The sequence below is a fragment of the Echeneis naucrates genome, chromosome 19 (genome assembly GCF_900963305.1).
Source record: "Echeneis naucrates chromosome 19, fEcheNa1.1, whole genome shotgun sequence".
Classification (NCBI taxonomy): Eukaryota; Metazoa; Chordata; class Actinopteri; order Carangiformes; family Echeneidae; genus Echeneis; species Echeneis naucrates.
The window spans coordinates 15,468,030-15,485,317 of record NC_042529.1 but is presented as its reverse complement, the minus strand read 5'-3'; the positions used below and the strand labels follow the sequence as shown (position 1 = coordinate 15,485,317).

General features: G+C 41.4%; 1 protein-coding gene across 2 annotated transcripts; it reads right to left on the bottom strand.

Annotated features, from left to right (window-relative positions):
* Positions 1–312: 312 nt before the first annotated feature.
* rab3gap1 (RAB3 GTPase activating protein subunit 1) lies at positions 313–17,212 on the bottom strand. 2 transcript variants are annotated; one of them, XM_029527853.1, is made up of 26 exons: positions 17,091–17,212; positions 16,702–16,815; positions 16,503–16,558; positions 15,858–15,936; positions 15,629–15,761; positions 15,458–15,536; positions 15,035–15,154; positions 14,591–14,756; positions 13,674–13,773; positions 13,460–13,541; positions 13,093–13,161; positions 11,823–11,896; positions 10,827–10,919; positions 10,484–10,656; positions 9,743–9,838; positions 9,373–9,545; positions 9,107–9,161; positions 7,402–7,758; positions 6,832–6,969; positions 6,164–6,391; positions 5,934–6,030; positions 5,400–5,503; positions 4,878–4,993; positions 4,664–4,766; positions 3,993–4,016; positions 313–1,324 (listed from the first exon to the last, which is right to left on the bottom strand). In XM_029527853.1, exons 2-26 carry the CDS (start codon positions 16,717–16,719, stop codon positions 1,094–1,096), a joined length of 2,964 nt encoding a protein of 987 aa, XP_029383713.1. In that variant the 5' UTR covers positions 16,720–16,815; positions 17,091–17,212; the 3' UTR covers positions 313–1,093. The 2 variants fall into 2 exon arrangements, with proteins under 2 accessions (XP_029383713.1, XP_029383712.1); XM_029527852.1 differs by lacking the exons at positions 3,993–4,016; positions 17,091–17,212 and having other exon boundaries at positions 16,702–16,812.
* Between the last annotated feature and the right edge of the window lie 76 nt (positions 17,213–17,288).

The window sequence follows — 17,288 nt, the reverse complement described above, 5'->3', positions numbered from 1 at the left end:
TCACAAAGCGCAATGTCATGTTGGATGATGCAGCAATGTAAAGTAGCTGTCATTGGATGGCAGTGGAAACTGTTCTGAGCAATCACATGCCTGATGGCCCAGAAGGTCTAACTGCTTGACTACACTGAGCCAACTGTAAAGCTTGGAGGGAGGGATAAGGGGCTTGTTATTCAGGGGTTGGATGAGGCCCCTCAGTTCCAGCACTACCGATCCAGAGTATGACGTGCAGTCTGTAAATGCCGGTTGGAGTTTAGTGTGGGAGAACTTGACTTGTTACATGTTCATCCTCATGTGGACACAATATAAACAAAACCAGGGACAAGAAAAAAATTTATTTTGATTAGTGAACATTTATCATATTTCTTACATAGATGTCTTCCACAAACAATTTACCACTGGGTACCATGACAACAGCTTTACATACCAGCGCACAAGTGACTCCACTGCCCTCTGCTGCAATAAGTGAACATAGAATAAAAACAATATGTGGTAGCTCTGAAGTATCATCAATGAGCCTTCGTGTGCAAAACAGCCAACAACAGGGACAGGAGCTTGCATTTCATCAGTTGGCTTCACACATACCATGTGGCTGCCATGACAACACAGAAGATGACTTAAGATGTAGAGTTAAGAACCTTTAGTGAAGGGTTTCTACAACTCAGCAGTGTTGAACTGAATGAGAATAAAGTGCTGAGAGAATTGATCAACTCAAAGAGCATTTAAGTAGATGCAACTCATGACTGACCTGTGAGGTCAATCATAATCCAGACGGACTTCAACATTTTATTCTTTCCTTCCCTTTCCTCATTCATCTTCAGACACAACTCAGTGATACTTTGTATTAAAGCCTGGATCTGTGCAAATGTTTATAAGATGAAATGAAGCAGTCTCATAGTTTCACATTCTAATGCTCCTTGGTGTGTTTGTCAGCGATGCAGCCTGAATAAAAACAACTGCTAGTTTCAAACAACCATTGGTGCAAACACATTGATGAACAGACCGAATCACTTCCTGTCTCCTGAACTGGTCTCGTGGTCCTAGTACAAGGTGTTAATGATCATCAGAAACCAGGAGAAGACCGTGGTTTCACATCTCAGAAGAATGAAGTGTCAGAGGAGAAGGCCCCCGCCAGCCTGAACTCCTCTCTCATCAGCACGCAGAAGAGCCGCTGAGGCAGAGCTTTGGAGTACGGCGCTGGGCGGGGGACGCATGAGCGCAGCAGAATCTCTCGCCCTGCAGGAGGTGGGAAGTCAGGTACTTTGCTCCCTCCACTTGACTTCCTGTCGGGGCCCAGGTCTTCGTCCAGTGGTGAGAGAAGGGCGGCCTGAGAGGGAAGGGAGAGCAGAGTTACTGAGCACACAGAGAAGATGCTGGAGGAAACTGCAGCCTGATGCACCAGTTACAAGCATACAGCATCAGAGCCCCCACATTACTTTCTCTCTGTTTCTCATTAACTGCATTAGCGACGTGACTTGGACTATTTCATGCTATGGATTAAAACGCAGTACGTGCTCTGCTGTCTAGGAGTTATTAGAGTTTTTAGAGGCAGGTGGTGAATGTATGGTGAAGTCAACTCTTAATCTTTACTAGATATCACAAACGAATAAAACCATCCAACGGATCTACAAACTAAGGTCAAACGTTGCTTTGCTAAATTGTGAACGCATTTCCTGATGGGAACACGGGACATGACACGTATGTATTTCATTCATCATTACAGGGAAGAGGAAAACAGTCTAAACCTACAGTTTCTCCAATGACTGAAACCCCAGATGAGCCAGCAGTGGAAGCAGGGGACTCAGACAAGATGCACCCTCAGTCTGCAGTGTCTGTGTTGACTGCTTCCTCTGCTGCTGTCAGCTACTGTTAGGTATGTCACCTGCTGTTAGCCATGTTAACTAAGCTAGCTGCTGTCGGGCTGAAAATTACAGCCTGACATTGACTCAGAACATCAGGTATCAGACAGTTACAGGCTTTACAGTCCCCTTGGTCTCACAGTGAATGTGCTGGATGTGTATTGATGAGGATGATCAGTTGATGCTGACACTCTAATCAGCTTAAACACAGAAGTAAACTAAACTTTTTTAATTACTTTAGCATTTGCGAACTTTTTCTTCTTTTGCTCAGTGAAGGTGATTTATCTAAATCAGAAGGAAAAAAAGCTGTATCAGTCTAACTGGTGCACCAGAGAGCTGCTGAACTACATTAGACCACCATGCTACAGGATTTAAACAGGATCCTCCAGAAGGCAGAAAATCTGAGGCTCAGTTGTCTCACTCTGATGTCCCATCGTGTTTCTCATTTGATCTCAGGAGTTTTCTGTGTCAGGACTCAAGTGTGATCCAGGTTTCTCATCACTGTCTGCCAAAACTTTGTCTACTTCGCCAACAGCAAGGATGTGGATGCTGCTGCAGTTTAAATGTCCACAGGATTTGATTCAAAACCTGGATCTGCCTGGACTCAAATCAGATGTCTTACGTCATGTGCTGTCAACACATGCATACTGTACCTACAGAGAAGGCATGATCAGGATAGGGATCAGATCAGGTCTCTATTTACTGTGAAGACCTTTACCATTATCATCATTTGTGAATATGAATCTCTTGCTGTTTCTTCCCTCTGCTTGCACTAGATGAAGATGCAACTTCCTAAACAGTGATGAGAAACCTGGATCAGCTGTTTACACCTGAAGTTAAAGCTAAAGGAGGCAGGGAGATTTTAAACTGCATGTCTGGACTTCCTGGTTCTGATCTCAGACCTTAGAGACCTGTGATGGGAGACTGTCCAGAAAGAGAAAGACTTCCTACTGGCTCTTCTACAAATTCATGAGCATTTCCGTTGAATTTCCTTCAATATTCCTGCCTCCTTCAGCTTTAACCCAGGTACAGAGTAATTTCTCCAACATGCTCTGGAGGGAAACCTTGGTTAATTGCAACTCAAGGTTTCTATTTGTCTATCAGGCTTAGATGAGAGCCATGAAAGTGCAACAAACCAATGATTTTCTGTGACCTGGATGTGATGTTGACATGCACAAACACAATTGATTCCAGTAAAGTCACCAGTCAAATACTCTGTGGAGGACAGACAAGGGGACATTCTGCGTCCTTCCACTACAGCTGCAACAAGACTAAAACCACCACATGAATAACTGTCTTTAATGAGCAAACCTCCATGTCACCAAACAGGCCCTGCTGTCAGAGCAGGTCAGAGGAAAAGATGAAAGGAAGCGAAGACACAACACACACACACACACACACGTTAGACACAGGATGTCGTCTCTTGCAACCACCACTTAGGAGGAAAGTGTGACTTAGTGAGTGTGTGCGGTTCAGTTGTGTACTTGCAACCGAGCTGCAGCTGTTGGACTCATTGAGGGTTACTAGGGATTTATATGTGAGGGCTGCATTGTTTATATCATACTGTATATTTAGCAGAAACAGAGTAGCATAGGCATTCAGCAGTCTATGTAGCTGCCTGTTAATGTTAAAGGTCCACACACTCTAAAGGTACACCATCATGTGGTCTTTGATTATAAAATCAGGCGGATGTGGAGGACAGTATCAAAGGAAAGTATCAAAGGTATCAGTTCGCAGAGAAACACTCCCAATATCCAGGAACAGAGCCTTTAAACCAGCCATCAGGACGTCCTGCAACTCTGTGATATTACAACAATGCAGTCCTTAAATAGCGGTCAAAAGGTCAGGCTTGTATAAAAGAAGACAATAATACACTATCAAGTAAATACCATATATGTAAGTAAGATGTGTCACAAACAAACCCCAGAACTTCACAAAATGTGTATAATTTATGTGTTTTCTACAGGGAGCATAGACCAGTGCAGTGAGAATGGTTTTGTGTAGGACACGCACACACACTGTGGGCTTATCTGTGTATTTCTGTCTGTGACTGTTGTTGGCATGTCACTGAGGAGCAGCAGATGGAGAGGGGAATGCTGGGTGTTTGGGGGAAAAAGGCTCAATGCTTGTGTTTACCTCGTCACTGGTGAAGTCAGCCAGCTTGATGAAAGCAGCAGGAGGAGAAACGACAAAAAACAACAAAAAAACAAAACAAAACAACAACAACAAAAAAAAACATGGTCGAATGGAGAAATCCAACAACACAAAGTACAAACCTGACTTGTGCCCAAGGATCTGACTGCAGCATTCACACATGTAGTGGAACACACAACTGGACCCAGAGAAAGCTGGGTTTCTCAGTTCCGGTCTAATTCCTGTCTGACACTGATGTGAACACTGAGAGAGGATGAGAAAGATCCATTTCCTCTTGCCTACAGATGGTTTGCACCATTACTACTGTTTCTGTCTGTGTGTGTGTGTGTGTGTGTGTGTGTGTGTGCGTAGGACTAAGATGATGTGGGCATGTTCACTCAGTGTTAATTAGTTTTTTCGCTATGAGTGGTAAGAGGGATCAGTGATGATCCTGAATCAGTGTATCAATACAAATGTACCAGCTGAATTTCAACTGGACATCAAGTGCATGTGGCAGTACACTGTTCTACAGTACGTGGTTCACTGGTGCTGGAGCTGAGCGGGTCTTTGCGCTACACTTCTGAAAGTGTCAAACATGTGATGCTATTGACTGACAGATATATGAAGCAGACATAATGATCACTTGAAAAAAAATTCAATTTGAGACTTCCTACCCTCTGAGCATTAACAAACAGTCTGTGGATGATGCTGCCTGCTGGCCCCTGGCCGGCTCCAATCACTACGACCTCCGGCTCCTCCAACAAGGAGCTGACAAACCTGAGAAACCACAGAGGAGTCAGTGAAACGTCCTCTGGTTCTGGAGACTTTTCCAGCTCCCAGCGTCATCATTTATCAATAGTTCAATGAGAGACCAGCTCTGTGACTTACTTCTCCAGCTCTCCTGCGTCCTCTCCCTTCTCGTCCTCGCTAAAGGCAAACTTGGACTTGAGTGAGCGCGCTTGGGTGATGACTGTTTCTATGACTATCAACTGGTTAATGAAATCCTGCAAAGGACAGTTACGGTTACACACACACAAAAGTTTTTCTACATGCACATTTTGATTTAATTGAAATGCGCATAAAAATCTTATATTGTCTCTTAATCAGATGTTGTGCAAATATTTTAGGGAAGAAAAAAAATGGTGACTGAGGTCTGAATGAGTTCTGTCTCCGCAGATTCTGTCCATCCAACGCTTCTTGTGAGTTATGCTCCGATCCAGGCACTATGACTCCAACAAATGTTCCTCCACATTTAACATGAACCTCCTCTGAACAACTTCTTCTTCTGTTTCCAATGATCTCTGCTTTAAAGGTCCAGAGCATTTGTTCCAACAGAAAGATCCTGTCAGATGTCTCCTCCTAAACTACAATGCCTTGTGGAGCTCTTGTGTAGCCTGGCAGCTCACTAACCTCTAACTTCTTGTAGTCGTAGCTGTGTGGGTGCAGCAGCTTGCTGGCCTGTGATGTTGCCTGCTGAATGGTTTTTTTAACAGAGGGAATGTCTTCTATCAACTCTGTTGTAAAGGAAGAGGATACAAGGAGGTGTAGTAAACAAGGGATGATGGTTAGCATTGAAAGACATAAAACAAAGCACCCAAAGATAGACTGAGGAATGTGAAGACTCCACAGGATACATAAAAATGGCTGAAATTATTCCAAAATTTTTACATCTTAATTTCAAGTAACTTTCTGTCAACAAATCGTTCTTATTTCTTAGTATTATGTGTTGGTCTTATAATATTCTGATTATTTGTTGTCAAATAATCAGTTGTGTCAAAATGGCACAACAGAAGTGTCTGTACTCGTGTCTGAAGGGTTTATTGGACGTTACACGCAAGTCACTCCCAGGATGTATTTAGAAAAACAGGAACAGTAATTTGGAACACACTTTAAATGCTTTGGATTATTGAAATGTTTTGATGTTTGGTATGAACAGTGACTCACCTTCCTCCTTCAGCTTCAGAATAGCAGCGTGGAGAATGCAGGGCAGCAGATGGTGGGTGAGATCTGCAGGTTTCTGCACTGCCAAATAGTGCAGAACCTAAAGAGATGGTGAAAACCCAGGTTTAGTGCCACTCACAGCTGCTCTTGTACACACAGTTGGATGCAACGGATTACATCCACCCAGGGCCTTTACTGTTCAAAGTTCATTGTTTGGCACAACAGAAAATTACCTTTTCTGCCTCCTTGGTGTCGTCAAAAAGTCTCTTCTGGCGGCGAGCGGGTGTAACCCTGGCTGTCTCCCAAGCTTCCACCCACATGTTGCCTGGGATCTTCATCCTGGCACTGAGCTCACCTTTCAACACCTTGTTACCCTTCTCATCTACCACCTCCTCTTCTACATAATCCCTCGGTGAGTACCAGCGTACAAAATCCTCCAGAACACAGCCTGGGTTGGCTGCCTGTAGAGTCAAAAGTCATTAGACGATCAGAGATCCCAGCAGCGGAAACTGTTCCACATTGTATTAGGTATGAAGCTAGATTGTTATAGATGTCATAATCTCACGAATCTGACTTCCATGACGATAATGATCACAAGCCCTCATAGTTATTTGCTATAGTCTTACGGTCTTCTACAGTATCCAAAGAAACTTTAATCAAAATTGCAGTTCACTTGCAGTTTATTTTGATCTATACCAACTAGTACATTAATGTTGTGACAGGGTCACGCTTTTTTTTTTTTTTTTTTTTTTGCTTGGAAGCATTTCTAAAAATAGTGTGAAGCATTTTAAGATCCTTTGGGCTCACAGTTAATCTGCCATGAATCTTTGGAACCTTTCTTATATAGACTATGAAAATAATCAGACTCTCACTGCACAGTAACAGTTTATAGATGCCACACCTTAAAGGACTCCATGTCAGAGAGCAGGCAGGCGCTTTGCATCCGGGCTCGCAGGTGGGTGCCCTCAGCTGAGGTGCCCAGTTTGGCCAGAACCTCTGACTGCTCCTCCAACAGATCCTCAGTCATGGGAGCAGGTTCCTGAAGAGACAGATGCAGACACTTTAAGCTTTGTAACAGGTAACAGGTTGTAACAGGTCGTGAGCCAATCAGGAGGGAATATCCTCTTTTCTGATTGGCAAATTAGAGATAAAATCTTACAAGATTCTTCCACTATTAGAGGGTGGGTCTAGGTGAGCGAGGCTATATTATGGCTGAGAACAGTGATTGCTTTTTCTTGACATCACAAACTTAGACCTGATTTATAATCAAAGAACACATGGAGGTGTACCTACCACTTCCACTATATGGGACTACACAAGCTTCATTTTTGGGTATGAAGGCCGGTATATATTATAATTAAAATGAATAAAATTAAGACACTGTACTGTATTTGTACATGGCAATTTATATATTTAAACTAAAAAACATGGTGACTGTGAGACTGAACATGACAGACACAGAGACCCTAACCTGTGTGATAGGAACGTAGAGAAGCTCAGAAGAGTTGAGCAGAGTCATGTTGTTGTGGGGATGCAGTCTGCCCTCGGGTTTACTCTTACTGCCGTCCTTTTCTCCCTCAGCCTGTGGGGCCTCTGCCTCCCCCTGGTCACTCAGACACTCAAAGAACTCGTCCTCACTGTCACTCCATGAGTCCCAGGATTTCCCTACAGACAACTCCTTCGCTGAAGCAGATGCGTTTGAAGTGTCTGGTGCAGGTGAGCTGTTCTGGGTGCCACCACCAGACACCCGGCGCTCTTTCTCTTTGCCATCTTGAGTCTTGCGAGATTCATCTCTGGCCCTCTTCCTCTCAATACAGCAGTTCAGCATCTGTACAGGGCAAGGGGAATTGAGCCATTCATTAAGTTTTCCTGTTACAGTCTGACTGTTACTGTGAGCATTTTCACAGATTGATCTGAGGTCAGAAGAGCCTCTAATGTTGCAGTCATTAGCATAGCTTTTAACATTATAACACATTGAAACAATCCTTTCATAAGAGGCTCACAGCAGTGGTTTTAACTATTATAACTTTATTTTGAGGAAATACACAGGCATTCTAAATTCTCTTGCGGCTGAAGAGGCACCAGGGCACTGTGAAGATGCAGAACAGGCAGGCCACTAACCAACAACAAAGATCTTGAGAAGCAGTAGTCATGGTTTTTTGGCTGAGTTGCACACACCTGAAGAAGATATGTCACTGACTTTCGATCATATGTGTTTATTGCATGCCTTAAGATATTCCAACTTCAGCCATCAGCATCAGACCTCTGTCTGAAGCATTTCCACTTTTTTTGAGGGTGTTATTATTTGACCTCCAATGCTTTGGTGTCAGCAGTTGCACACAGGTTCAAGCTCATTCAGTGAGTATGACAGGAAACTGAGATTTTATGTAATGTGAATTAGTTGGCCTCTCTTGGATGTAGGAAATATGCAAGATGCTGTCAATTCATGAGAGATGTGCATGAGTGCCCTGTGTGAAATCCACAAATATAGTGAACCACCTTTATATTTCACTGGAGGAACTCTGTTCCTACTCAGGTACTGTGGCACATTAAATATTTGAAAGATTCCCGCTCCTCATTCGGAATGCCTATTTCCTGGATAATCCAAATTAAAGTTGTCCATGGCAACAGGTTGACACATTTTGTAATCACAATTACATAACTAAAAACATTTTACAACTAATTAAATAAAGTGAAAATGATATTTACTTTTAATAAGGGAACATAATGTTACATTAACAGTTTTATACACTGACACCTGCAGCCAGGTGTTTCCTATATGATTGTTCAAGATTATATTCCTATCATTTATTGTGATGGTGTCATTGCGTTTTGATTCAATTTCAATTTCAAAGTTGACCACCAATTAGTGACACTTTGTCAGTATTTTTGATTCTGGTTTTGTGTCACTTGCTCACTTGGTTTTCGATATTAACCTTAACAAAACGGCATATATCTGGCCCTTGGTCTACAGCTGGCACTGAAGCTTCCCTGTATTTATGAATAAATAAAAAAATAAGTTTAAGAAAGTTAGTCAAAAAAATAAACCTTGACTCTACATCTCAGCCAAAGAGACAGCCACGTATTTATTTCTCTTGTGACTTTGAATAGCATTTTGTCATTTCTCCTCTAAATTCATCCTCACAGTGTGTGTGCTTTGTGCTTCAGCTGTCTACCTGTAACTTCTGGTGCAGAAGACAACAGCGAAGATCCGGAGCTCCACCAGCCAGTCTGTAAATGAAGATGAGACAGGATGTAAGTGACCACAACTGAGCTTTAGCAGAAAAAAAAAAAAAAAAAAAAAAAAAAAAAAAAACACTGAAAAAACACAATGCTCTCTCAGATCCAGATCTAAAAACATATATACGAAATTATACGAATCTCTGGTGTTTTGCCTACAAGCCTGAACCAGAGAGAAGCCCTGTACGTGTGTTGTACCTACCCATGAATGAGAAAGCTGTTTTCCCAGCGGTAGCGTAACTCTAGGACAAACTCCTGCCAGAGGTGGGCAACAGCCCGCAGCCCACCATGATTGTAGTTGACAAGGCACACACACAGTGCCAGCCGGTAGGTCAGACTGTCACTTGGTGCTGACTTTAGGTGAAGGAAAAGATTCTGCACAAGGATAGAGAGGCAGGAATTAACATGTACAGTGTGTCAGCCTGTGGAAGAGTTTGATTCAGGACAGGACAAATTGGAATGGGTTATCTTTTCTGGCAAGAACTTTGTGGTGAATGTGTTTATGGTTTTGCTTTATTGGTGTTTAATTGTCAAACTGTCACAGTGTGTAGGTGGCCAACAAGCAAACATACGTAGTCAGAGTTTTTATCCAGCTCAGAGTTTGACTGAGGCATTTTATTCTTGCTGTTATCTGATGACTTCTCCATAGCAGCGTCCGGGAACAGATACTAAGACACACAGAAATAAAAAACAAAAAACACTACATAAAAAAAGAAATTCAAATACACATTTATGTCAATGTGCCTCATCAGTCCCTACTGGATATCTGGCGAGCACAGCCTTAGAGCTGGATGAAGATGTACACTATCTTGTGGCTGTTGTAGCGGGCAAAACCAAATTGGTACCTCCATTATTACAGCCTAATCAGTGTCTTTCAAACTCTGTTGTCAAGCTGTGATCAGACTGAACAGAGTTTGGTGCAGGGGCAGTACTTGATTTGGCTGTTGCTCTATGTGTCAGTTATTTAATGTGTATTTTAACATACCAATGGGTGAAACCAAAGACAAAAAAACAAGGACAAGTCAATCAATTGATTCAGAGGATCAGATGGACAGTGACCACAGAACATGTTGGGATTTTGCAGGGGCTGGAGCCAAAATCTGTTTCAGAGTACTTACTATCCAATTGCCTCTTTCATTTTTCTTCCTGAATTTTACTATCAATTTAATACGGACAATTTATGGACAATTTACACCACAACTATAATTTCAAGTTGCATTTATCAATCAAAAACATTCATTATAATTATTGTTTTTTTATTTTAGCATTTGTTTTTCCTGAAAAATCAAGCAGTCAGCAGGAACAGTTCTCACCAGAAGGACAGAATTGAGTATATCAGTGTTGAGCGGTGACTCATCGACGCGTCTGTGGCGTCGGATGTGCTTCCGAGCGCTGTGCATCATATTGGAGACAGACAGTTTGGGTATTGGAACTGCTGCTGAGGGTTCTGTCAGCTTTGATAAGGCAGAGCTGATGTCACTATTTTCTGAGGGGAAAATACATAGAGCATTTACTATCTAATATTTTATAAAGTGTAATTTGTGTATCTATAGGTTGTGTCTCTGTGGAGATGATCAGAGTGTGTTTCCCAAAACCAAACTTGATGTCGATGAGCTGTAATGACATCACAGACAATTAAAATGAGATTATTCTGACCTTTCCCCTCATCCTCAGTTAGTTTTCTTCCCATAATCTCCTCAATGGATTCCTTCCTACAGCAGAGCTTAAAGAACTCAGTCAGCAAATCGCCTGTATGGGAGGGAAAGAATAGAAAAATTCTGTCACATTGAAGGCATTAATTCTTTCTTTCTGCCTTTCTTAAGGTGCAGGTTCCAATAATTACAATCATAATAATTATAGCTGTGAGCAGCAGTTTGAGTTCTAACAGAGAAACAGCTGAACAGAGAAAGGCAGAGGGATTGTAGTTGATCATGCAACTTAGTTTAAAAGCTGTCATTGTGCTCTCTGGCATGTTGCCTTGTAGGTGCATGTTCAGTCTGAAGTTAGTAAAAACTTTCACTTTCAACTGTTAATTATAGCTGAACACCAAATTTGGTATAGCTAAAGTCAAAACTAAAACAAGTTCTATTCATTTTACTGTTTTTCATAGTGGACTTTACTGGTCCAAAAGGCTTTGATGTCGAGCATGTTGAGCTGGAATCACATGTCATATTTCTTTAACTGTGTCAACAGAACAAATGGTTTGAAGGGCTGTGGTTTTTCCAAAATGATAGCACCAACTTGTGGCTATTTGAGTCACATTTCATACACAATTTCCTGGCAGAGATATTATTTTAAAAGCCGAGCAAAGATTGCTCACAACATCCTGCTCTGCAAGTCTAAGCCCTCAACTTCAAAGGTTAGGGTTAGAATTAGGGTTAAAATTACAGAACAATAAAGGAACATGACATAAATGAATTCATCTCAGAGACTGTTAAGATGACAGGAATTAGACTTAAAAAAAAAAAGAAAAGAAACACACGATTTAAGAGAATTACAGGAGAAGGCATCTGGCATAAAACTGTAGCCAAATCTAATCATGCTAGTGAAGCTGACTTGCTGTGGCAACCCCAAATAGGGAAAAGCCAAAAGAAGACACCCACACATACGGGATAATTGTGTTCGTACTGGCCACTGAGGGATTGATCTTACCCAGTAAACACTGAGGATTTTCAGCAGTCCTGACTCGCACCGACCAATGAGGAGCCTGGAGAGGGTCGAGGTCACTGCCAGATCACACACACAAACAACAGATTTGATTTAAAATCTGTTACATTAAACTTTCTAAAGTCCAACTAAAGTGTAATTTCCTTGCTTCACTTAAAAATCATTTCACTGCTTAATATTAATATTAATATCTTTCATTTTAAAAGCGGACTGGACTTCGTGAACCTGTTTTGCAGAAACCCAACAAGTCACAACATGAGTGAACGTAATAACATCTGCAGGTTGTGCTGCACAACAACCAACATGACTTGATATGCCACTTCATAAGCCAGAAGATGACAGTTTGGCCAACAAGACAAATGGAGGGTGGTAAGCACAGGGTATATTGGGAGAAAAGCTCTGAAGAACAAGGGATTTTACTTTCCCTTTATTCCCTTGAATACAAAGAAAATTGAAACATGATAGTGGGTAGTTTAGTAAAAGAGGAGAACAATGCTGGTTGCATTAATCAAAACTCACTCATTAAAGGCTCCTACTATAAACTGCTGGTCAAGAAAAAAAAATTGTTGGGGTCAGAAGTATTATACATAGATGTTTCTAGAGTGTGTTTGACATTGCAGTGAGAGGATTTTTGATCTAATCCAACACTTTGGAATTTTACTTCTAGTTTGTTAAACCAATTGCTTTATAACAAAACTATTATTATGATTTTGGTGATGATCAAGCAAGTCTCAAGTGAGCCGTTTTAAAGTGTTTTAGTTGCATAATATGTCTGGATGTTAACATTATAGTTAGGGGAAGCTTCTTCAGGGTTGGTTGTCATATTACGACAAATTATTGTTGTTTAGGTTATTCCTTTGTTACAAATGTACTTTTCCTTTTTAGATTACCTCAGGAGAGGGAGGAAGGTGTTGCATTTCAATTAATTTAAACTTGTTTTTTAATGATGCCCCCATTTGTTAAATTCGCCCCATTAAAATAACAAAAATGACAACCAAACCATAATGTGTGTCTACCATCACCACAATGTGATGACCGTAACAAGTGTATGAGATGTATTTTACAGAATAAGCTAAAGTGGACTGAAGGATGTCCATTGGTCTCGCTGCCAGAACAATGTCAATAAACATAGCAAACATTTTCTAAAATCCTTTTCTAGTTCTAGTTTTACTTGAAACAGGATTTGTAGGTGATATTTTATAGTAAACATTCACTGTTAGTAGGTTTGGATAAGTCCACACAGAGATTCCTCTACCTGTAAACATCATTATCCACGACGATGCCCTCTGACATGTGAGGCCAAGTGGTTGCCAGATGAAGTTCGCTAGAGCCAGAAACACCAAATACATAAGTCATTATTGATGTGGTATATTATTGTGTACCAGCCTTTTTGTGTTGATGATTTGTTGGCATTATTTTTATGTCAACGCATCAAAAGCATAAAGAAATAAAATGAAACCCTCCATTAACATCTCTCTAACATCAGGACAACACATTTCAAATGTTTATTCTTATACATGATTTCTCACAGCTTCAAACTGTGGGTCACTGACATATGCTCAAACTCCAGCAAAATCATGGTTAAGGTTTCTCTGCAATTTTAACAAGTTAAACATATTTACCTGATTGGCTCCTCACAGGCTCCAAAGGGAAGTTTTCCTAACTCCACCCCTCCCACCTCACCTCCAAGGAGTGTGTCAAAGTCTGCTCAAAAGCAAATACACAAACTAACGATGGCCTTCAGTGAGTGGAATGACAACAACTATCTCTGAACTCTGCCGAGACCAAAGAGGTTGCTGTTGCACCCACTTGATGCTCTGTGCTTTGCAAACATACCTGGCGGCTGCTGTGGCCACGAGTGCTGCTGCCAGTCCTGGAGAATGTAGGTGAAACGAATTGCAATATTGACGGGGGGTGGAGGGGACAGCGAATAGCCCTGAGCAGAACACAGACAGACAAGAGGATATAGCCCTTCTGTATGAAATTTGCATGTTCTCCCTGTGCTAGTGTGAGTTTCCTCCAAGTACTCCAGTTTCTTCCTATCGTCCAAACACATGCATGTTTGAGTTAATTGGTGACTCTAAATTGTCCATAGGTCTGAGTGTGAGTGGTTGTTTGTCACTGTCTGTCTCTGTGTGTTGGCTCTTCCGTGGACTGGCAACCTGTCCAGGGTGTACCCCGCCCTCACCCAATGTGAGCTGGGATTGGCTCCAGCACCCCTTGTGACCCGGAAATGGATAAGTGGAAGATGAATGAATGATTGAAACAGCCAGAGCACCTGAAGATATCCAAAGACCTTCAGCCCACTTCCCACTTGTGACCCACACGGATTATCTTAACCTGGAAGTTTCTATGCCTCTGCACAAAGCATTAGCGACAATGTTGTTTTAAGGCAACTGTGATTACTTAACATAATTTTAGGCAATATCATAACTACATACTTTCGTACACTGATTAATTTGTGGGGTCTTGCCACAATAATCAATATTGACTGCCATGATTTTCTACTCAAGGGCTGGACTGTATTACATTTTGAATATCACACAAACCGCGTGCCAAACTTATTTTGATTGGAAATCGTATGAATTTTTTCTTTATGTCATCTTTTAATTGTTTCCCACCAGTTTCACACAGTGGACCAATTAGGTGGCCAGTCTATGGGAATCACAGAAGAGAAAGTATCAAAAGTCATATAACATGAGTGAAAGGAGGCTCTGACTGTTATAGAAAGAAATTTTCACCATAGTACATACTATCTTAGCTTTGAAGATGTCGAGCAGGCCTGACAGGTGGTTGTACTGACTTGGCACCTTGCGAAGGTGAACCATCTCAAAGTCAGTGCGGACGCTTGGTCCCTGACATTCTCCAGTGTACATCCGCCTCCACTTCTGCTGAACCTGAACAAATATAGGCACCTGGCTAAATGCAGACAGACAAACAGAAAAAGGTATTAGAATAAAACCATCAGTGTGCCGTCTCTAGCTCTTGGACGCTGCTCCTCCCCCACAGTCTGGAGCTGGTTTAGACAGGGCAGGTGAACAGGGCAGAAAACAAAAGGTATTTGTGGAGGCATCTGCAACAGCATTGATACCATTATTCTGATTATATTTATTGACATTATCTTCTAGAGATAACAGTGTGTTCAGCTGCTAAAATTTTGAACAAGAAAAACAACTTTAAGGATGAAGGTGACTCACCAGCCGCTGTTAGCCAGAGAAATGGAAATGGAGCTGTGGAGCAGATTGCACTTGGACTCACTGATGATTGCCTCACAGTTGGCTCCTGGAGAGATGACAACAAACTCTCGTATGCCATACCTGTCAACACAGATACAAAAACAGCAGAGTACACACATCCGCATGGAATTTACCTCTGCTTTGTCTTGTTATTACGCCTGGTCTCTTGTAGAAAGCAGGGTGGTACGTATTGACATTCTCTCATCATAATGAAGAAAGCTGTGATTTTATTGGTGAAGGAAATACGCCCTTGTAATTACATTGAAATATCATTCAATCTAACTAAATTAATTTCGTTTGGCATTACTGTAAAGAAGATGGGCAAATTAATCTATGTAAATTATTTTATAGCAACCAGAACAGTACATTACATGTGAAACTTACCATCGGACCAGGCAGTGGGCTCGGGGAGGGAAATCATTCTTCATACAAAGAAGATCTTGCATTGCCAAGGGAAAGGCATCTGAACAGAGAAGACACAAACAAGAGACTGTCAACTCAATTTCATCTGTTATCTTAAGTTAAGATGCATATATTATTCACCACATGAGGTACCTTCTTCTTGCTTGACTTTCTCATTGTCCTTCTCAGCTTCTTGTTTCAGGAAATAGTGCGTTATGAGGAACTTAAAGTCAGCAAAATTTATATCCTTAGACTTTTCCCCCCACGTTCCACTAGTGTATTCACCCTGGGTTCAAGTAACATAAGAAAAGAACAGGTGAAGAACAAACTGCTCACTGGTGTACTTCAGCTGAATAGCTAAGGCTGCATTACAGAAGAATACCTTTTTGACAGGCACGTTTCCAGTAGAGTTCCCAATCAGCTTCCAGTCATTTAGCACCTCTTCTACTCTGGACACAAACCTAGAATGTGTCAAATAAAATGCTTTTAACTACAGGGACTGGTTGGTCATACACAGTGTATCATACTTTAATAAATGTACTGGACAAAGATAATAATAAGAAAAATCCACATAAACAACTGTTCCCAAGAAATTGGATTGTCAGAATATCAGACAGAATTTTAAATTATAAAAACAATTATTACTTTAAGCAATCAAAAATGTATTCGATTAAATTTTATATCACTGTAACTGATATCTTTGGGCTTTGGATTGTTGGCATTCACAGGCTATGTGCACCAGTTTCACTAGAGGGTGGAACGGAATAAGAAGTACCAACACTCACATGCACAATAATTCATCAGGTATAAATCAAGTCACAGTTCTGTATTAATATGTGTAAGGAACCTCGGTTCGTTAATTCGTTAGTCATAACGAGAATTTCAAGATAACACTAAAGATGATTTGAAAACGTGGTAACTTCGACGCGTGCCATGGTGGATGCTGCAGTTATCATTATTCGTTATAGTAGATATGACTCGGTGAGTACAGAGGTGAATCCTGAGGAGTGACGGTGAGCTCGCCTACCGTTCCCACTCCGAGGCGGTGGTGAAGTCGGTGATCTCAAACACCTCAGACTCGGGCTGGAAGACACGGACACAGGTTGAAGTTACACTTAAATTTACCTCTGCTGTAATTAGATGTATACTTGTAAAGCTGCGCTGCCACGATGCAATGAGCCATTGCACTGAATAATCCCTTAATTGCATCCGTCAGAGAAACTCACATCACTGTCGGCGGCCATTGTTCTTGTTGTTGTTTTTCTTCTTCGGCCACGTCTAGCGGACTTCTCGCTTACATCCTGTTTCCGGTACACCGGGCGCTCAGAGGTCGCCTCCTACTGTTCAATGACAAGCGTTGTTTAAAAACAATAAATTCAGTTGCATTTGAATAGTTGGAGTAATTTAAAGGAATCACATTCTTCTTCTACTGTTCTCATTAATGCTCATTATCTCTGACTCTCGGCAGTCCATTCCTACCACTCTCAGCTTTACAAATGATTGCAGTGCAAATGTCTGACTAAACGTTGCCTCAGTTTAGCCTTCAAACTAAAAGGCTACCCAGTAGATTATTGATTTGGTCCGCTTTTCTTTAGTATTTAAAGAAATGCATTACCCTGTCCACAAAGAAATTTGAAATTCGAGACATCACCAATGCCACCAGCAGGGTCTTTCAAATATCATGAGCTTGGCCACCAGGTGTCCTCCCATCTCCTTTTTCAACCAATAATAAGGAAGCCTGACGATGCTGCTGGGATCAGTTCCCGGGTTTTTGTCACAGCTTAGACAGGATTCTTCCTCCGTCCTGTTTCTA

Bases quoted from the DNA above. Each gene is read 5' to 3' on its own strand.
- rab3gap1 (XM_029527853.1), bottom strand. The intron at 15,762-15,857 runs GTATTCTTCTGT...ACTTGAACCCAG, and splicing joins GAAACGTGCCTGTCAAAAAG to GGTGAATACACTAGTGGAAC. The intron at 13,542-13,673 runs GTATGTTTGCAA...GCTTTTGAGCAG, and splicing joins GTGGCCACAGCAGCCGCCAG to ACTTTGACACACTCCTTGGA.